A 16,396-nucleotide genomic window follows, 5' to 3' on the forward strand; every position below is an offset into this window, starting at 1 on the left:
TTTTAGCCAATTTCTATTGCTTACAGTCCAAAGCATCCTAACTGAGATAAGTTGTAGGCACTGAATTAACAGACAATTCCCAATACCGAATAAAACACAAAGAAGAAATAATTTTAGCATTTTAACCAGGTAATGCTTTGCTGAATGGTCTCTGAATAAGAGGAAAAATTCAAATAATTATAGGAAAAAGGTAAGTAATACCAAGAAAAGAATACAGATTGAACAAAGACACAGAGGTAAAAATGTGCATTATGTTTCTGAGGCTAGTAAATGGAGGAATCTGAATAGATGGTTTATAAAGAAAAATAAATCTAAAAAGGTAGGTAAATTCACAAGGTAGGAAACCTTTAATATTTCCTCCAGTTACTTTTTAAAGGGGTATAATTTGGTTTCAACTTTTATTAGTGGCATTTTCTTTCTTAAGCCATTACTCTTGGATACATGGGCAATTTTTTTACCTTTCTATAGATCTTAACTATTTCATTTTTAAAAGAGGCATATAATTCCAATAAAAGGCATTACTTTGGGGGTGAAGTACACTGTTATTTCCATTTATAATTATTCAAGGATATCTTGATTAAATTAACTTTTACACTCTAAAATGAACCATTTTGCTTTTTTATAAAATTCATTCAAAATAAAGAGTGAATTCTGTGAAATATTAATACCTCAGAAATGTAAAGATCAGCTTGCTTTAATAATTCTCCAATAATTAGAACATTTGAAGTAGTACCATCTCCTGTGATGTCATCCTGGGCTGTTGCTACTTTTGCTATCAAGGAAGCTGTTGGGTGTTGAATTTGCTGGAAAGAGTAAGCAACAGATTTAAAAAGAAAGGGAAATGAGATACAGAAGACCACAAAAAGATAACCTAAGGGTCAGCAGTATAATTAAAAAATGAAATAAGCTTGATCCTGCAAGTTTGCAAGTTTCATATTATCAAATACTTAGTAAATGTCAAGTCCAAAATTTTAAAATAGAGAACTAATGAGGTTTGAACATTTTAGAACACTCCTTTTTTCAGAATGCAATGACATTTCCAAAAGAAGATTAAATCCTTCAATCTCAAAGATGAATATTTGTGAAAATTGCAAATGAATTTTTATTCTTCCATGATTACAAATAATATAATGCAGTGCCTTGTTATTAATTTGTAAGTATCCCACAATTATCGCTTGAAAATAGCAAAAAAAAAAAAAAAAAAAAAATCAACCCAACAGGGATACCTCAAAACTGCAGTATTTACCTGATAACCTTGACTTAAATGTATACAAAGTGTACTATGTTCTTAATTAAGGCTTATTAAGGTTTATTAAAGTCAGCAGCATCAGCTCACCATCTCATGGAGCAGTACATTGCCGTCTTTAGTGAGTTTGATGTCACCAGCACCAGAAACAAGCCTGTTCAAAGAACAGTGATGATATTAACTTCTCATGTCAAGAGTCAAACACAACATTCCCAGTACTTGCCATTCCACTTTCCTTAACACAGGAAACAGGGCTTTGAAAACTCCATTGTGCCATGGAGTAATACCACAGTAACTACCACTATTTGCAGCTCGCAGGATCATTTCTCCCAAGGTGGATTTATGGTGAATTCAGACCAAATGGAGCATTAGAGAGCACTTGGGTCAAAGAGGAGTATGAGTAACAAAGCACATGTTTGCAAATTTCCAGCAATTTTTAATTTTGGTAAATGTTATCAATCATTCATTCATTCATCTTAGTTCCCCTCACCCATCACAGTTGTTAGATCACCAAGCTCTGTTAATTCTATGATCTAAATATCTGAGTCATATCCCCTTCTCCCCATTTCCACTGTCATTATCATCCTACCCTGAACTACTTGAACAGCATCCTGATTATCTCCAAATTTAAATTTAACTTCCATACATTTATCTTTCTAAAAGGTAATGTGACTCAAAAATCCATCAATAATTTTTATGTTCTCCATCACCTTCAAGGTAAAATCCAAACTAATTTAGCAATGACATACTTGACCTTTCCCAATCTGACTTGACTATCTTTCTTCCTCCTCTACCATCCTTCTACAAACCCAGTATTTTGGTTTCCTTAAATTGCCAAATTTTTTTGTTATGTTTATATTGTTGGGCTTTCTTATTCCTGAAATGACTCTACTTAGGAGGCCTTGTACTACCTTTTCCAACTGGTGAACTCATTCTTCTTTTAAGACTATGATCAAACATCCTCTGTTATTTGAGAGGCTTTACCTTCTGCCATCAGTAATTAGTCCCTTTCCTCAGTATAATCATATGCATCTATATATAATTAGCACATCTGTCTCTACCAGATCTCCTTAAGAATTGAAACTATCTTTGTCATCTGTTTTCCCAGCATCTAATGCCTTCTTTTACCATTAATATCAGTTCTCTCATTCCTGTCAGGATGTTTCTCTTACACCCTTTTGCTCTCACCAGTATCTTCTCCACTTATGTAAAGAAAATAATGGTGCTAAATACATACTAAAATAATGAACAACTATCAAGAACTATAGGCATAGAGCATTCAAGGAATTTGCCTAAGTACTCAGAGCTATATTTTGAAATTTGAATTTGAACCTATGCCTGCCTGGCTCCAAATCCTGTACCCTTTCCATGACAACACATTGATTGCCATGAAAAAGACTATCTGTCCAGGGGTTGGGAATTTAGCTCCGTGGTAGAGCTTATGGCAAGCACGCGCAAGATCCAGGCTTAGATGCCCTGCAACACAAAGTGTGAAAGGGGGAGAGGGGGTCGAATTTACAGACTTGAGGGCATAGTCTTAAAAAGCAGAGGAGTTGGGGATGATGGTGTAACTCAGTGGTACAGCATTTGCCTAGGGTACACCAAGCTCTGGATTCGAACCCAAGCACGAGAGGAAGTAAAGAGGAGTTAAGTGCCTTCCGTTTCCAATGGGACGTTAAATGAACTGGCTTTCTAACCGCACGTGAAACTTAACGAAAAAGGGGGTGAGGGGGGCAGGTCACAAGTTCACTCATGGGACTTCCCCGGGGGAGTTTTTCTCCTCCTCCCCACCAGGCTAGAGATACTCTCAGGGAATTAGTGAGAAGAAGGGAGCCAGGCCCACAAGTTGACACCTCCAGTGTATTCGTGGAACTTATGCCTTAGAGGACACCCTAAACCCAAAACCGCCTGGTGCCCTAACGGCCGTCTCACATTTTCATGGTGCCCTTAGGACCCAAGTTGGTCCGCAGCACATCTTGCAGCCCTCGGGCGGCGCATATGTTGACAGCCAAGGCCGCCTGGGCCCGCGCCACCTCAGCCTTGGAGTTTATAGCCTTGATCGCAGCCATAGCCTAACGGTTGAGCGGAGGAAAAACAGCCCTTGTGGTGGTTCTGAAGGGAAATCCTGGCGTCACGCCCTTCTCCTGAGCTTTGACCAATCGTCGCTTCGGCAGGAAGTGATGCAATCAGGCCTCGTCGGGACGGAAGCCAGAATCGCCTGGGATCTGGTCGCAAAGATGGCGTCCTCCGCCTCCGCTCGGCCTCCGGCCGGGAAGCGAGTGGTAAATCAGGAAGAACTCAGGCGATTGATGAAGGAGAAGCAGCGTCTGAGCACTAACCGGAAAAGGATAGAATCTCCATTCGCGAAGTACAACCGTTTGGGCCAGTTGAGTTGTGCCCTATGTAACACCCCGGTCAAGAGCGAGCTCCTGTGGCAGACTCACGTCCTGGGAAAGCAGCACCGAGAGAAAGTGGCCGAGCTGAAAGGCGCGAAGGGAGCCACACAGGGTCCATCTGCCAGCGCAGCGCCTCAGTCCGCCAAGAGGAAAGCGTCGGATGCGGATAACCAAGACGCCAAGAGAGCGAAGGCCTCCTCCGTTCCTCAGGTACAGCCCTCCACGTCCGCTTTCTCCACCAACTTTGATAAAACAGGGAAAGAGTCCGCTAGAGCGATACCTAGTAAACCTTCGGGACTCGGTTTACTCCCTGAATATGAAGATGAGGAGGAGGAAGAGGAGGAAGAGGAGGGAGGAAGAGAAGGAAAAAGAGGGGATGGCAGCAAACTGCCGCCCAACGCACAGGGCAAAGAACACTCGCTTTCCTCCTCGCGGGAAGCAACAAGTAGTGTGCTGCCAAACGATTCCTTTAATACGAATCCTCCCAAGGCCCCCTTAATTCCTCATTCAGGGTCTATTGAGAAAGCAGAAATACATGAAAAAGTGGTGGAAAGGAAAGAAAACACCGCGGAAGCATTACCGGAAGGATTTTTTGATGATCCTGAAGTAGATGCAAAGGTACGAAAAGTTGATGCTCCAAAGGATCAGATGGACAAAGAGTGGGACGAATTTCAAAAAGCCATGAGGCAGGTCAACACTATTTCTGAAGCTATAGTCGCAGAAGAGGATGAAGAGGGACGGTTGGACCGCCAGATTGGGGAGATTGATGAGCAGATAGAGTGTTACCGTAGGGTGGAAAAGCTGCGGAATCGCCAGGATGAAATTAAAAATAAACTTAAAGAGGTTTTGACCATAAAAGAACTGCAAAAAAAGGAAGAGGAGAATGCTGACAGCGACGATGAGGGAGAACTACAGGACTTGTTATCTCAGGATTGGAGGGTGAAAGGGGCTTTGTTATAAGGTTTTTTTGTTGTTTTGTTTCTTACCTTACTGGGGATTGGATCTGCTGAAGCTCTACAATTGAGTCACAGCCCCAGCCTCCTGCCCCTCCCTTTTTATTTTGAGACAGGGTCTCCCTGACTTGCCCAGACTGTCATTGAACTTGGAGATCCTCCTGCCTCAGCCTGCAGAGTAGCTGGGATTCTATAGGCGTGCCCCACCATCCACTGCTATTGTAAGGTTTTAAAGATCCAAGCTTTTCAATAGTTTAAAAAAAAAAATGCTTTTCAATATATAGATACATCTGTTACTCCTTTCCTAGAGATTTGTATACTCATGTCAGTCGTTGAGATAAAATGAGCCAGTGAACAGCAGCACTTTGGAATGTTGGTGGATTTTTGAGGTAAAATTGCTTTTGAAATTTTTGAAGTGTTACATAACAAAGTGCCAACTTTTTCATACATTTTAAGGCTTAAGTGTTTTAATTTTGAGTTGTAAAATCTGTAAGTTGTAAATATTGTATACAGTTAAATATATATTTACCTAAGTAATTGTTTTGGAATTTATAAGTTAATATAAGTCTGACCAACAGACAAGTGTTTACATGAATATACTCTGCTGTTTAGAATGTACATATTTTTTCTGATCCCTATATCAAAGGGTTGGAATATTTTGTTCTGTCTTAAGAACACTACTCATAAGTTATTCTAGGTTACTCGGTTCTCTAGCTAGGTATTCTGTTTTCAAAAAAGTGCTTTAGAAAAACATTGAGAAAAATATATGCCAAACATGTCCAACCTCCTTAAAGCAGTTTGTCTTGACTAGACTGGTGTCTGTCAGATGTGGATGTACATGAGAATCAACTTTGAAACTTATAAAATTGTACACATGAATCACTATGAAGTTTTTTTTTTTTTTTAAAAGTCAAATATCAGAGCTATGACCTTAGATTCAGTAAACCTGGGTGGGATGGAGTTCAGACAACTGTATTTTTCTTTTTTCTTCTTTTTTTGCAGGATTAGGTATCAGACCCTAGTACATATTAGACAAAACACTCTACCCTCAGTAGAGACAACTATATTTTTTAAAGTTCCCAGGTAGGGGCTGGGGATGTAGCTCAGTTGGTAGAGTACTGGTCTTGCAAGCACAAGCCCATGGGTTCAGTCCCCAGCACCGCAAAAAAAAAAAAAAAAAAGATATTAAAGTTCCCAAGTAATTCTAATATATGCCAAAATTGGAGAGCAGCTGCCCTTAATCTAGAATACGTTTATGTTGTTTTCAGAATTGCTTTAGTGCTAAAACATTGCATAAATATCCTGCTTCTTGAATGAAAGAAATACTTATTACCTTTATTTCTATCTTTTTCAGTCTGAATTTTTATTTTGTGATAAATTAGGGTTCATTTTTATAGGTTTTATTAATTATGGAGAGGTCATTTAAGTTTTTCTTTTTGTTTTTCTAATAGTAACAGTTACCCTTGTGTTTGGTCTGTAATAGATGAAGTCAGTCCTCCCTTTGGAGGTGGAGGTATTTAAACAGGAAAAGGGAATTAGTGTTCTGGAGACAGAAATGCATATTCAGACAGCATATTCAAATAAAAATGAGCATATGCAAATAATACTTGAGATTTAACAGTTCTTAGAACAGGCCAGGCAGGATTCTAAGTGCTTTACATATATTAACTCACTCTAGTTTCCCTAAAGCTCAGATTTTAAAGACACAAGTACCAAGAAAGGTGTGCAAAGCCTTGAATTCTAAAGAATTCTTCCTGTTGGCACTGTGAAAATTAATGGAGGTATTTTAAGCAAAGAATCTGCAAAGAAATATCAGATGTTATTCTAATTGTAGTATATGGAATGAAATGAACATGAAAGAAAGAAGCTGGGAGACTACTTGAAAACTACATGTACAAAAGCAAGGTTACTAAGACTGATTAGATATGGACTGAGAAAAATAAAAGAAGTTCATAAGAAGAGTTGTTTTAGTGACTACATTTGGAAGAAGAAAGGAGAGAGAGAGATGCAGTCAAAGTATTGTTTTTTAATTAGCGTGGGTGCCTAGAAGTTGTTGACTGGCAGAAGCACAAGTTACTAGTGTAGTCTTTCCACCTCTGGCACAAAAATCTTTGCTTTCTTGAGCTGCCAGTTGGTCAGTGATAGCAATTTCAGTTTAACGACTAAGGGTGCCTCAAATCTTTGAGCCCACTCTTAGATGTTTACGTCATTTATCACTTTATTATTTCAGCATGCAAGAAGTACAAAATGGGTTGAATTGTGAGCCCACTTCTACCTTGGTTAATAATCTAATAGAGCACTGCCCAATAATAATACAAGCCACATATGTTTTAAATTTTCTAACAGCCAATTTAAAAAGAAATGAGTGAATTTAGTTTCAATTTTTTTTAGTATATCAAAAATATTAACATTTCAGTATGTAATCAATATTTAATGCGATGTTTTACTTCTACTTTTTCTTATTTTTAGCAAGCAAGAAGTAGGTTTATTGCAAGAAATAGACTTCTTCAAAGAGAAGGGGCCTCAGAGCTTGGGAATCCCTCTCTACTACATTTTTAAAATCTGAGTTTTTAAAATCACAGTTTAGACTGGCCACATATCAAGTATTCAGTAGCTATATGTGACTAGTGTGTACCATAAAAAAGCACAAATTTAAAGAGAAATTTATCCAGGTGAAAAAAATAAAACATGCTTAAGAAGTAGTGAGCAGGCTTATATGACTGGAGCAGAGGGTTCATTCCTGGCAACAGAGAATTAGCATTGGAAAGATAGTTTATGAACAATGTGGAAGGTCTTGAACGACATGCTGTAAGGAATTTGGACTTACTCTAAGTTAGCTTTTTCTTACATAATACCTTTGTTTTATTTACTTATTTTTTTAATGTGGTGCTGAGGATCAAACCTAGTGCCTCACACATGCTAGGCAAGCACTTCACCTAGCTCCAACCCCAACCTTAAGGTTGTACCCCTTCCCCCCATATGGGGGGATTGAACCAAGGGATGCTTTGCCACTGAACTATATATCTCTAGTCCTTTTTAAACTTTTGAGACAAGGCTCAGTGAATTGCTTAGCTGCCTTCGAACTTGCAATCCTGCCTCAGCCTCCTGAGGCATTAGGATTACCAGTGTGCACCAGTGCACCCAGTGAATGTCGAATCCTTAATTGACACACAATTAAAGAAGGGTTTAAGTACCAGGTGTGTGTCACTATGCATTTGAACCTCAATAGGGCTTTTGGACAAAAAGCCCTCAAAATCTGATCTCAATACTCCGAATCCCAGAGCAGTTAAGAATGGGGCCCTGACCATCATTAGTGCTCTGGTAATCCTTGTTGAATCTGCTGTCTGGCCTCAAACTTGGGATCCTCCTACCCCAGCTTCCCAAATCACTGGGATTATAAGCTTGTTCCACCAAGCCTGGCTCTAACCAGATTGTTTTTAATATAAAATGTTTTTTTAGCCTGTATGATAGCAGGAATTTAAAAGATTTAAATATGAATAGGAAAAAAGATCCGAGAATTCACTACATTCTGTTTTCTACCTACATTTTCACCCTCAGTGATCTCATCCATTTCCATGTGTTCATATGTCATCTATGTACTGAAGATCCCCAGTTTATCTCCCCAATGGGATCTTCCTCTCCTAAGCTCCTGGATTATTTAACTGCCTATCTAACATTCCACTCAGATCTTTAATAGGTTTCCTTAATTTAGTTAACCAAGCAACTTTGATTTTCTTCCCCAATGTGTTCTCCCTAGTCCTGTTTCAGAAAATGGTACCACTACCCACCCAGATGCTCAAGGCAAACCTGGAAGTCATCCATTCCCTTCCTTTATCCCCCAAATCTGTCAGCTCTACCACTAAAATATTCCCAGAATCTGCCCACTTCTGTCTCCATTGGCGCTAGCCACTTTGCCTCATTCATTATTGCCCTATCCTCCCACCTTTAGCCACAATCTTTTTAACAAGTTAGGATTCTTTTAAGAACCTAGATTAAGTCACTCAAAGTCATCACATGCTTCCATCACACAGAGGAGAAAAAAATCCAGTCCTTCTGTTAAGCCTACATGGTACTCCAGGGTTGGTAAATATCACATACGAACTGATAACAGCTCCATTGAGGACAGAAGGGGACAGAACATAATTGTTCTACATTGAAAGCAATTGTTTCCATCCCAGAATAATGGAATGGCTAAATTTGTTTGTTGTTTTCTGATTTTCAAAAGAATCTGCAAGTCAAAAATGTCTTTGTTTTTAGTGAAATCTCAAAAATGCTATGGGGGCTGAATGTGCTCTGGGGCCTTACACTGTGCTGCCTCTGACTTGATCTGCTATACTCTTCCTCTGTTCTCACTGGCTAGCTTTCTAGTCCTCTAATGTGCCATTTCAGAGCTTGTGTCTTTGTAGTTTTCTCTGCTTGGAAAGTAACTTCAGGTAGCATGAAGTCTTCAGTCCCAATGTCCCTTTCTGAGATAAAAAGTCACTTCCTGTCACTACCATATTATAAGTTCATTAAACTTATTACTAAGTTTTTATTTTTGTTGCAGTGCTGGGGATTGAACCCAGGGCCTTAGTGCTTGCAAGGCAAGCATCTACCAACTGAGTCTATATCCCCAGCCCTATTAACTATCTTTAATTGGCTTATTTGTACACAAGTTAATGACTCTCCCCATAAGAGTGTAAACTCCCACGGGGAGCTTCTCTATCCTAGTTACAAACTAAAATTATTCCAGGCACATAATAGGGTTCAATAAATATCTGTTGAATGAATAATACCCACAAAGCTGGATGTTGCTTGGAAAAGTGGTAAAAAGACCAAGCTGACTCACAGAAGTGGCAACCAGAATAAAAGACTTGAACAAAGAGCTAAGAAATCTCTTCCTGCTATGTCTCCCCCTTACTTGCTTGGCACATGAAATCTTTACCTATTCTGAGCACACGAGCCCCTCGAGGTGTACACCACAACCTCTAGAGAGCGATGGGCCACCTCAGCATTTAGCAGCTAATACGAATTCCTCATGACACCAAACAAGCAAAAGGGAATGTCCATATGTTAGAGGGAGCTGTGGGCAGCCCTGATTGCCTTGAAGACTCTTAAGTGGAGAATAGAGGAATAAAATGAATCAGAAGCAGGGAAAGATCAAAAGAGTCAGCAAGTACACACTGCCTCCCAGCTGCTCTCAGCCTTCACCATTGCCATTTGGCTCCCTCCTCCCATCACTTGGCAGTCAAAGCCATTTCAGTGAATCTTTGCACTCAGCCATCCTTCACTGAAAGCACTCCCAGTCTCAGAGGAGGAACTGAGTTCCATCTGGCTGCACCACCATTTCGCTAACAGCTTTTGGCAGGATTGTGCTCACTTGGGAGCCAGCGGTCACCTTTAGGGAGTGGTAAGGACCACACTGGGTGGTTGTTTTCTTCCTCCCAGCCAGCTACCTCAAAATGGGGATTGAACCTAGGGGCACTTTGCCACTGAGATACACCCCCAGTTCTTTTTATTTTTTTAATTTGAGACAGGGTCTTGCTGAGTTGCCCAGGCTGACCTTGAACTTGGAATCCTTCTGCTTCAGTCTCTTGACTCTCCAGAATTAGAGGTGTGCGTCTCTGGGCCTGGCATTGTTTCCCGTGTGTGTGTGTTTACTTGTTTTATCAGTTTTGTAAGTTGTAAGGCAATTTCAGTCAAGCCAGGTGGTCAGATGATTAATAACATGGTATTAATACATTAATATGTATTAGATACATACCATGTGTCTGGCGTTATGCTAAGGCTTGACATATACCATCTCTAACCCTCACAACCCTGTAAGGTATATATCTTCATTTTACAGATGAGGAAACCAAGGCTAAGAAGTGAAGCAACTTGTGAAACAATCCAAAAGCCCCTATTCTTCCTATTATCACCATGCATCCCTATTAATATTAATGTGTTTGCACAGTGAGAGTATCTTTTCTCCTTCACATTAGTTTTGAAGTCTCAATATACCCCAGAGAAGTAAAGCAACTTTTATTACCTAATTATTATTCTAGATCTATGACTTGTCCAGGTTACTTAGTTTAGCAAGTTAATTGCTAAAGTAAGACTAGATGTAGATTAATTCCCAGTTGTAATTTTTTTTATTAAAACTTCTTTTATTTTTACAGAATGCATTTTGATTCATTGTACACATTGTACACAATGTGTAGATTCACATCATTCATGTAATCATACATATACATGGGGTAATACTGTTTCTTTCTACTATCTTCCTGTCCCCCATCCCCTCCCACCCCATTTTCCTCTACACCATCCAAAGTTCCTTCATTCTTCTATGCACCCCCCCACCGCCACCCCTAACAACTGTTTGTTTGCAGTACTAGGAATCAAGCCCAGGGCCCCATATTATACCACTGAGTTATATCCCCTGCCCCCTAGAGACATCTTTCTATATTTAAAAATGAAGAATATAAAATGGGAGATGATCCTTCAAAATAGCAAGAATTAAGATTACAGAAGCCAGGCATGGTAGCACATCATGCCTATAATCACAGCTACTCGGGAAACTAAGGCAAGAAGATTATAAGTCCAAGGCCAGGCAGGGGAATTTAGTGAAACCCTGTCTCAAATATAAAAAGGGCTGGGGATGTAACTTAGTGGTAGGGTGCTTGCCCAGCATGCCCAAAACCCTAGGTTCAATTCATGGCACTTAAAAAAAAAAAATGAAGTTGACTTTCAAGGTCAAGGGAACTCAGTACTCCTCAGAAACCTTGGCAGGGCTAGGAAGCCCTATTTTTTTGAAGTTTGTTATCTGCTGATTCTCTCCACACACTCCCATCCTGCCTTTCCCCCATTTCATCAACAATAGAGTTTATTCCTTTGTCCTCTGATGGTAAGAATGGTAACTTCAGTTCCCAGACGTTCCAAATGGCACTAATAGTTACATAGTGCCTGTGATCCACCACTGCTGTGGTTCAGATGTGGTTTGTCCCCCAAAGGTTGAGACCTTGGTCCTCAGTGTTGGGAGTTGGGTGGGATCCTAAAGGGGTAAGGCTTGGTAGGGGTCCTCAGGTCACTGGGGCCTACCCTATGAAGGGATTAAGGTAGTTCTATGGGACCCCTATATTAGTTCTCTGGAGATAAGCTATTATAAAAGCCTGATCCTGAACCCTGAGTCATTTTCTGGCTTCTGTCCTACAATGTGGTCTCTTGCTTCTGCACATGCTCCTGCCACTGTATACCATCCTTCACAGAGTCGAGCTATTGCCAGGACTATGCCCTTGAACTCCTGGACTGTGAGCTAAGTAAACCTCTCTTCTTTATAAAGGCACCCTGCTTCAGTTATTTTGTTATACTAATGGAAAATGGATTGATACAACCACTCTTTAACAAGGTGACCTTGGGTCACCCTGGTTTTTTCATGTTATTTGCTTAGGTACAAAACAGGAGATAAGTTCCTACCTTCAAGGATTACTGAGAGATTTAAGTAGTTAAATTTGTATAGATGCTTTTAACATAGCATTTGACCCACTTAGCACTGTTAGCTGTTATTATTATATGGTTTCTGGGTTCCAGGGCACTTTCATTTCTCCATGTCACCAGCCCCAAAAGGGTATCTTAGGTGTAAGGTGTTTAGCAGCATCCCTAGCCTCAACCCCAGAATGCTGGTGACATCATCAAAAGCCACCACTCCATTGTGTTAACCAAAAATGACTCCAGATATTGCCAAATGTTCCCTGGGGGCAAACTGTCCTCCAGTGACAATCACTGGTTTAAATGTATACAACTAATTATAACATCATGTAATAAAATTAGCATGATTGTGCAACATGGTGATTGGGGGGCATGCTGGAGGGAGTAACTGCCTATAGGAAGTGTTGGGAAAGGCTCTGAGGATATAAAATTTGAGCACGGCCCCAAGGATGAGGACGGTTTGTGAAGCACTGAAGAAGGGAAGTACATTGAGGACACAGACAATGAGACATGGCCTTGAGCCTTTATTTCAAATAAGTGGTGACAGGTAGGACAAGAACTCTGCTGGGGCTAGACAAGAACCTTTGTGCGTGACCCAAGGAATTTAGACTTCCACTTAGAAGTAGAAATGCAGTGTGGGAAAGAAGAGCAAAGTTTCTGAGGAAGCCTAATCTTCCTCAATTGGGGAAAGACAGTGGTGACAGACAAAACTGAACAATTCTTTCTTTCAATACGGATTTTCCTTGCAGTTATGGAGTGACTCTTGAATCCCCATCTTCTAGACCCTTCCAAAGGAGACCACAGGGAAAGTAGAAAAGCCTTTCTTTTTTAGAAAATAGTCACTTAAGGAAAGGACTCTGAAAACAACAACAAAAAGCAAGACTCGGGTTGGAGTCCCATTTCTGTCCCTCACTATCTATGCAAGAGCCACCTATCCTGCTTACTCTAAGCCTTAGTTTTATCATGTGTATTAGGTTGCCTGGATGCTCCCTAAGGATCCTTCCACACAAATCATCATCAAGACCGAGACAGGAACTGCAGGCAGGTGAGGGAGGCAAAATGGGCTGCTCAGATCAGTAGCCTTCAGCAAGAGGGCGTGGGCAGAAGTGTCCAGCAAAAGAGAGAGGAGGGGAGGGGCTCTGGAATAAGGGAGAGGTAAGAGGAACAAAAGCAATAGAAGTGCCTGTCAGCTGGGCATGGTGGCACACACCTGTAATCCCAGTGACTTGGGAGGCTGAGGCAGGAGGATCACAAGTTGAGACCAGCCTCAGCAACTGAGCAAGACCCTAAGCAACTTAGCGAGGCCTGTCTCAAAATAAAAATAAAAAGGGATGGGGGTTGTGAGGACTTGGAGAAGAGGCTGGATACAAGTTCCTGAGCAGCAGCAGTTTCAATGGTGATTTTTAGCACATGAGATGAAAAAAGGCAGCGGCCTGATTTACTGACTGGACAACTGCTAGCCACCGGGCTGAGGCTGAGGAAACATTCAGATACCCACTGGATCTGCTCTCAAGCTACATGAGAGCATGTGCTAGTTGCCTTCAGACAGCAAGATGGCATTCGGGTGGACTGTAAGGAAAGAAGCTAAGAAAGGAAATCAAGAGAGAGAAGTGGCTCAACAGTAACAGGTTTATTAGGGACAAACCTGCAGAGGGGGCCCAGTGGAGACTGAGACCCATCTTCCGCTTACAGCCTCAGGTAATTATAGGCGCATGAGGGAATGGAGGAAGTTTTGCGGTTAGGTCATTGCTAGGGGGTTGTCAGGAAGGGTCCTTGTGGTCACTTCCATTCTGTGAGGTGGTCACTGTTCCATGTCAAACCAGGTGTTTTCAGAATTCCAATCCCAGATAGCAATTTCCTTTCTTTGCATGATAATGGAGTATCTCTGGGATTGAAGGTCAGGTTGACTCAGAGTGACTGTGAGGTGACTCATGTTCTAAGATGGAGGATATGTTTCAAAATGGTGTTTCCTATGTCAAGTTCTTCCTAACACGGGCCATACAGTGCTGGCCATCAATAGCGTGGGTGTGAAGGGCAGTATGTGGCCGATGGAAAAGAGGTGCTGGAGCATCTGGATAACCCTGCTAACTTGCTAATTACCTGGTGTCCATTCAATTTGGTTGGTTCACCTCATCTCCCATGAGAAGCTCATGCTGACCTCCACGTTCCATTCGTTCCTTGCCACTAGCTCCCAGCTGTTTCACAAACAGGGATGCTCAGGCATAGAGATGCTGGAGACAGACACATTCAAACCACACCGCTTCTAGACACTGACAGGCATCAAGGTTGTGGTGCTGGCAGAAACTGGGCAAGCTGGAATAGATTCTGTTCTTCAAAAAATTTATGAAATTTACTCAGACTCTGCCCTCAAGAATCCATTCTACTCCCTGGAAATGTGCACCAGGGGTGAGCTCTTTGACCAAAACTTGATGCTAGTTTTGGAGGTGGCAGAGAAGGCTGGGACTTTTAGACCTGGATCATAGGTTAAACCTTCCATGGACCCCCAAATTCTGAAAAGACCCTGCAGCATGGGTTCTACTGTTTCCACTGCAATGGGGATCCCAGTAGCCTTGTTAGTATACTTGAAAATGGGAGGATACCAAACCTGATGACTATTCCTGAGCCTTAATGCAATGCTCTCTTCCTTTCTGTATATATCATGGTCCTAATACCCAACTCTGTATGGATTTATTCATGGAGAAGGTAGAGCAATGAATGCTGTAATAAACATTCCTTTGATTAAAAAAAAAAAAAAAGGTGAGGATGTAGCTCAGTGATAAAAGCACCCCTGGGTTCAATCCCTAGTTAAAAAAAAAAAAAAAAAAAAAAAGCCTATCTTAAAAGAAAAGAGGCTGTCTTCAACCTCTGCCTCCAAACCAAAGCTGGCAATCACCAACACTACCAGTCAACCAGCTGTACCCAGTGGAGGATACAGAACTGAAATCTGCTTCCCAAATAGGCTTAACTCTTTATAAACCACATTTCCTCTTAAAAGCATTAATTTTTTTTTTTCCTGAAAAACATATCCACCAGGACTTCCCACTAGAAAACCCAACTCAGGAGCTCAAGGATGGTGACAACCACCTGGAGTCTTTCCCACACCACAACCCTCTTCTCAGTCCTGCTCCAGAACCACGCTCCCAGAACCAGTCTCTCCAGAACCAGTCTTCCAGCTCTGCCATGCACCAGCCACTCCCAAAGATTTGCTCCTCTCAGCTCCTCTCTACCTGAGCCTGGCAGCTGTAGCACAAGATGTTCAAAGGAGAGGCCAGGAAACACCTCTGGTTAAGAACCAACCTCACAAGCCTGTACTAAGAATGAAAAACCAGGGACTGATTTGAATTATTATATCTTCCTACAGCTGTTCCCTTTTAAATATTTATCCTGGCAAACACCACCACCATTTTTAACAACTTACTTTAATTGTGCGACTATTAAGCAAACCAAACCGTAAAATTGGCTTTCACTGCTGAGATTTATGTGATTCACAGAGCAGAGCTTATTAAAGAAGAGAATCCACTGAGAGGAAACTAACCTCATAAGTGCCCATCCTCTCTAGGAAGGTGTGAAACCTTTCCCCTATTCCTTCCTGTGGCTTCCCAGCTTCCAGTGAGCAGCATAGAAAATATACAGAATGTACACATCTCCCTGTGATCTTCATTTCTTCTTAACAACTCTAATGAATCTAAACTGGAAGTCAGGAATGATAGTCTGAAAGAGAGTGGTGTTGACTCTCAGAAACAAACAAGATCAATGCCCTGGAGGATTTATGACCAATGTTTGAAGAAAGGAATTAATCACAGATTTTTGAATAGTTAGAAATAGGCATGGAGTGTCCTGATTATTCACCACCATGGTTTTGCTTTGACTCCAAAAGATATTCCCCCCCACAAAATGCACATGCACACAAACATTTGTATAAAAATTCAGTGAGTTCCAGGACACCCTGCACCCATCCAGACCCCCTAGTATGGGTCCATAAGCCTCAGTTATTTCTCACTACTTTCACTGCTGCCACCAAAGCTGCCCTCATTTTTCTCCAGGTGATCACAGTAGCTACCTAACTCATTTTCCAACTCTGGACACAGCAGCCAGAGTGATAGTGATCCCGTTAAAACCTGAGTCAGATCACATCATTTCTCTGTGCAAGGCAATCCATTAGCTTCCCATTTCACCTGGACTAAAAGCTACTGTCTTTATAATAATGGTTTAGGGCCCTGCAGGAGCTGTCTCTTTGCTGACCTCATCCTCTGCTCTTCTCAAACTTAACTTGAGCCACTTTAGTTGTTCTCCCAATGTGCCAGGCACATTCTGGCCTCCTGGTCTTCCCTTGATACTCCCTCTACCCTAGATGG

General features: G+C 41.2%; 2 protein-coding genes and 1 pseudogene across 7 annotated transcripts in view; 2 read left to right on the top strand and 1 right to left on the bottom strand.

Annotated features, from left to right (window-relative positions):
• Cct6b (chaperonin containing TCP1 subunit 6B) overlaps positions 1–16,396 on the bottom strand; it is a 59,027-nt gene that overhangs the window by 38,768 nt on the left and 3,863 nt on the right. For 2 of the 6 annotated variants that reach the window (XM_047544487.1, XM_047544484.1), the window contains exons 1-3: positions 3,179–3,353; positions 1,337–1,400; positions 669–803 (exon numbers count right to left, since the gene is read on the bottom strand). The exons of 1 other annotated variant lie outside the window; for it this stretch is intronic. In XM_047544487.1, the coding sequence (XP_047400443.1) occupies positions 669–803; positions 1,337–1,400; positions 3,179–3,315 (336 nt within the window). In that variant the 5' untranslated portion in view covers positions 3,316–3,353. Of the gene's footprint in view, positions 1–668; positions 804–1,336; positions 1,401–3,178; positions 3,354–16,396 lie in introns of those variants that run through there. 3 more of the 6 variants (XM_047544489.1, XM_047544488.1, XM_047544486.1) reach the window with 2 other exon arrangements.
• On the top strand, positions 3,447–6,923 carry Znf830 (zinc finger protein 830). The gene has a single exon (XM_047544497.1). It carries the CDS (start codon positions 3,484–3,486, stop codon positions 4,600–4,602), a length of 1,119 nt encoding a protein of 372 aa, XP_047400453.1. The 5' UTR covers positions 3,447–3,483; the 3' UTR covers positions 4,603–6,923.
• On the top strand, positions 13,754–14,712 carry LOC124981109 (trafficking protein particle complex subunit 4-like; annotated as a pseudogene).

Source organism: Sciurus carolinensis, chromosome 3, assembly GCF_902686445.1.
Source record: "Sciurus carolinensis chromosome 3, mSciCar1.2, whole genome shotgun sequence".
NCBI classification, from domain to species: domain Eukaryota; kingdom Metazoa; phylum Chordata; class Mammalia; order Rodentia; family Sciuridae; genus Sciurus; species Sciurus carolinensis.

Excerpts from the sequence above, each read along its gene's own strand:
- Znf830 (XM_047544497.1), top strand. The coding sequence starts at position 3,484 with ATGGCGTCCTCCGCCTCCGCTCGGCCTCCGGCCGGGAAGCGAGTGGTA.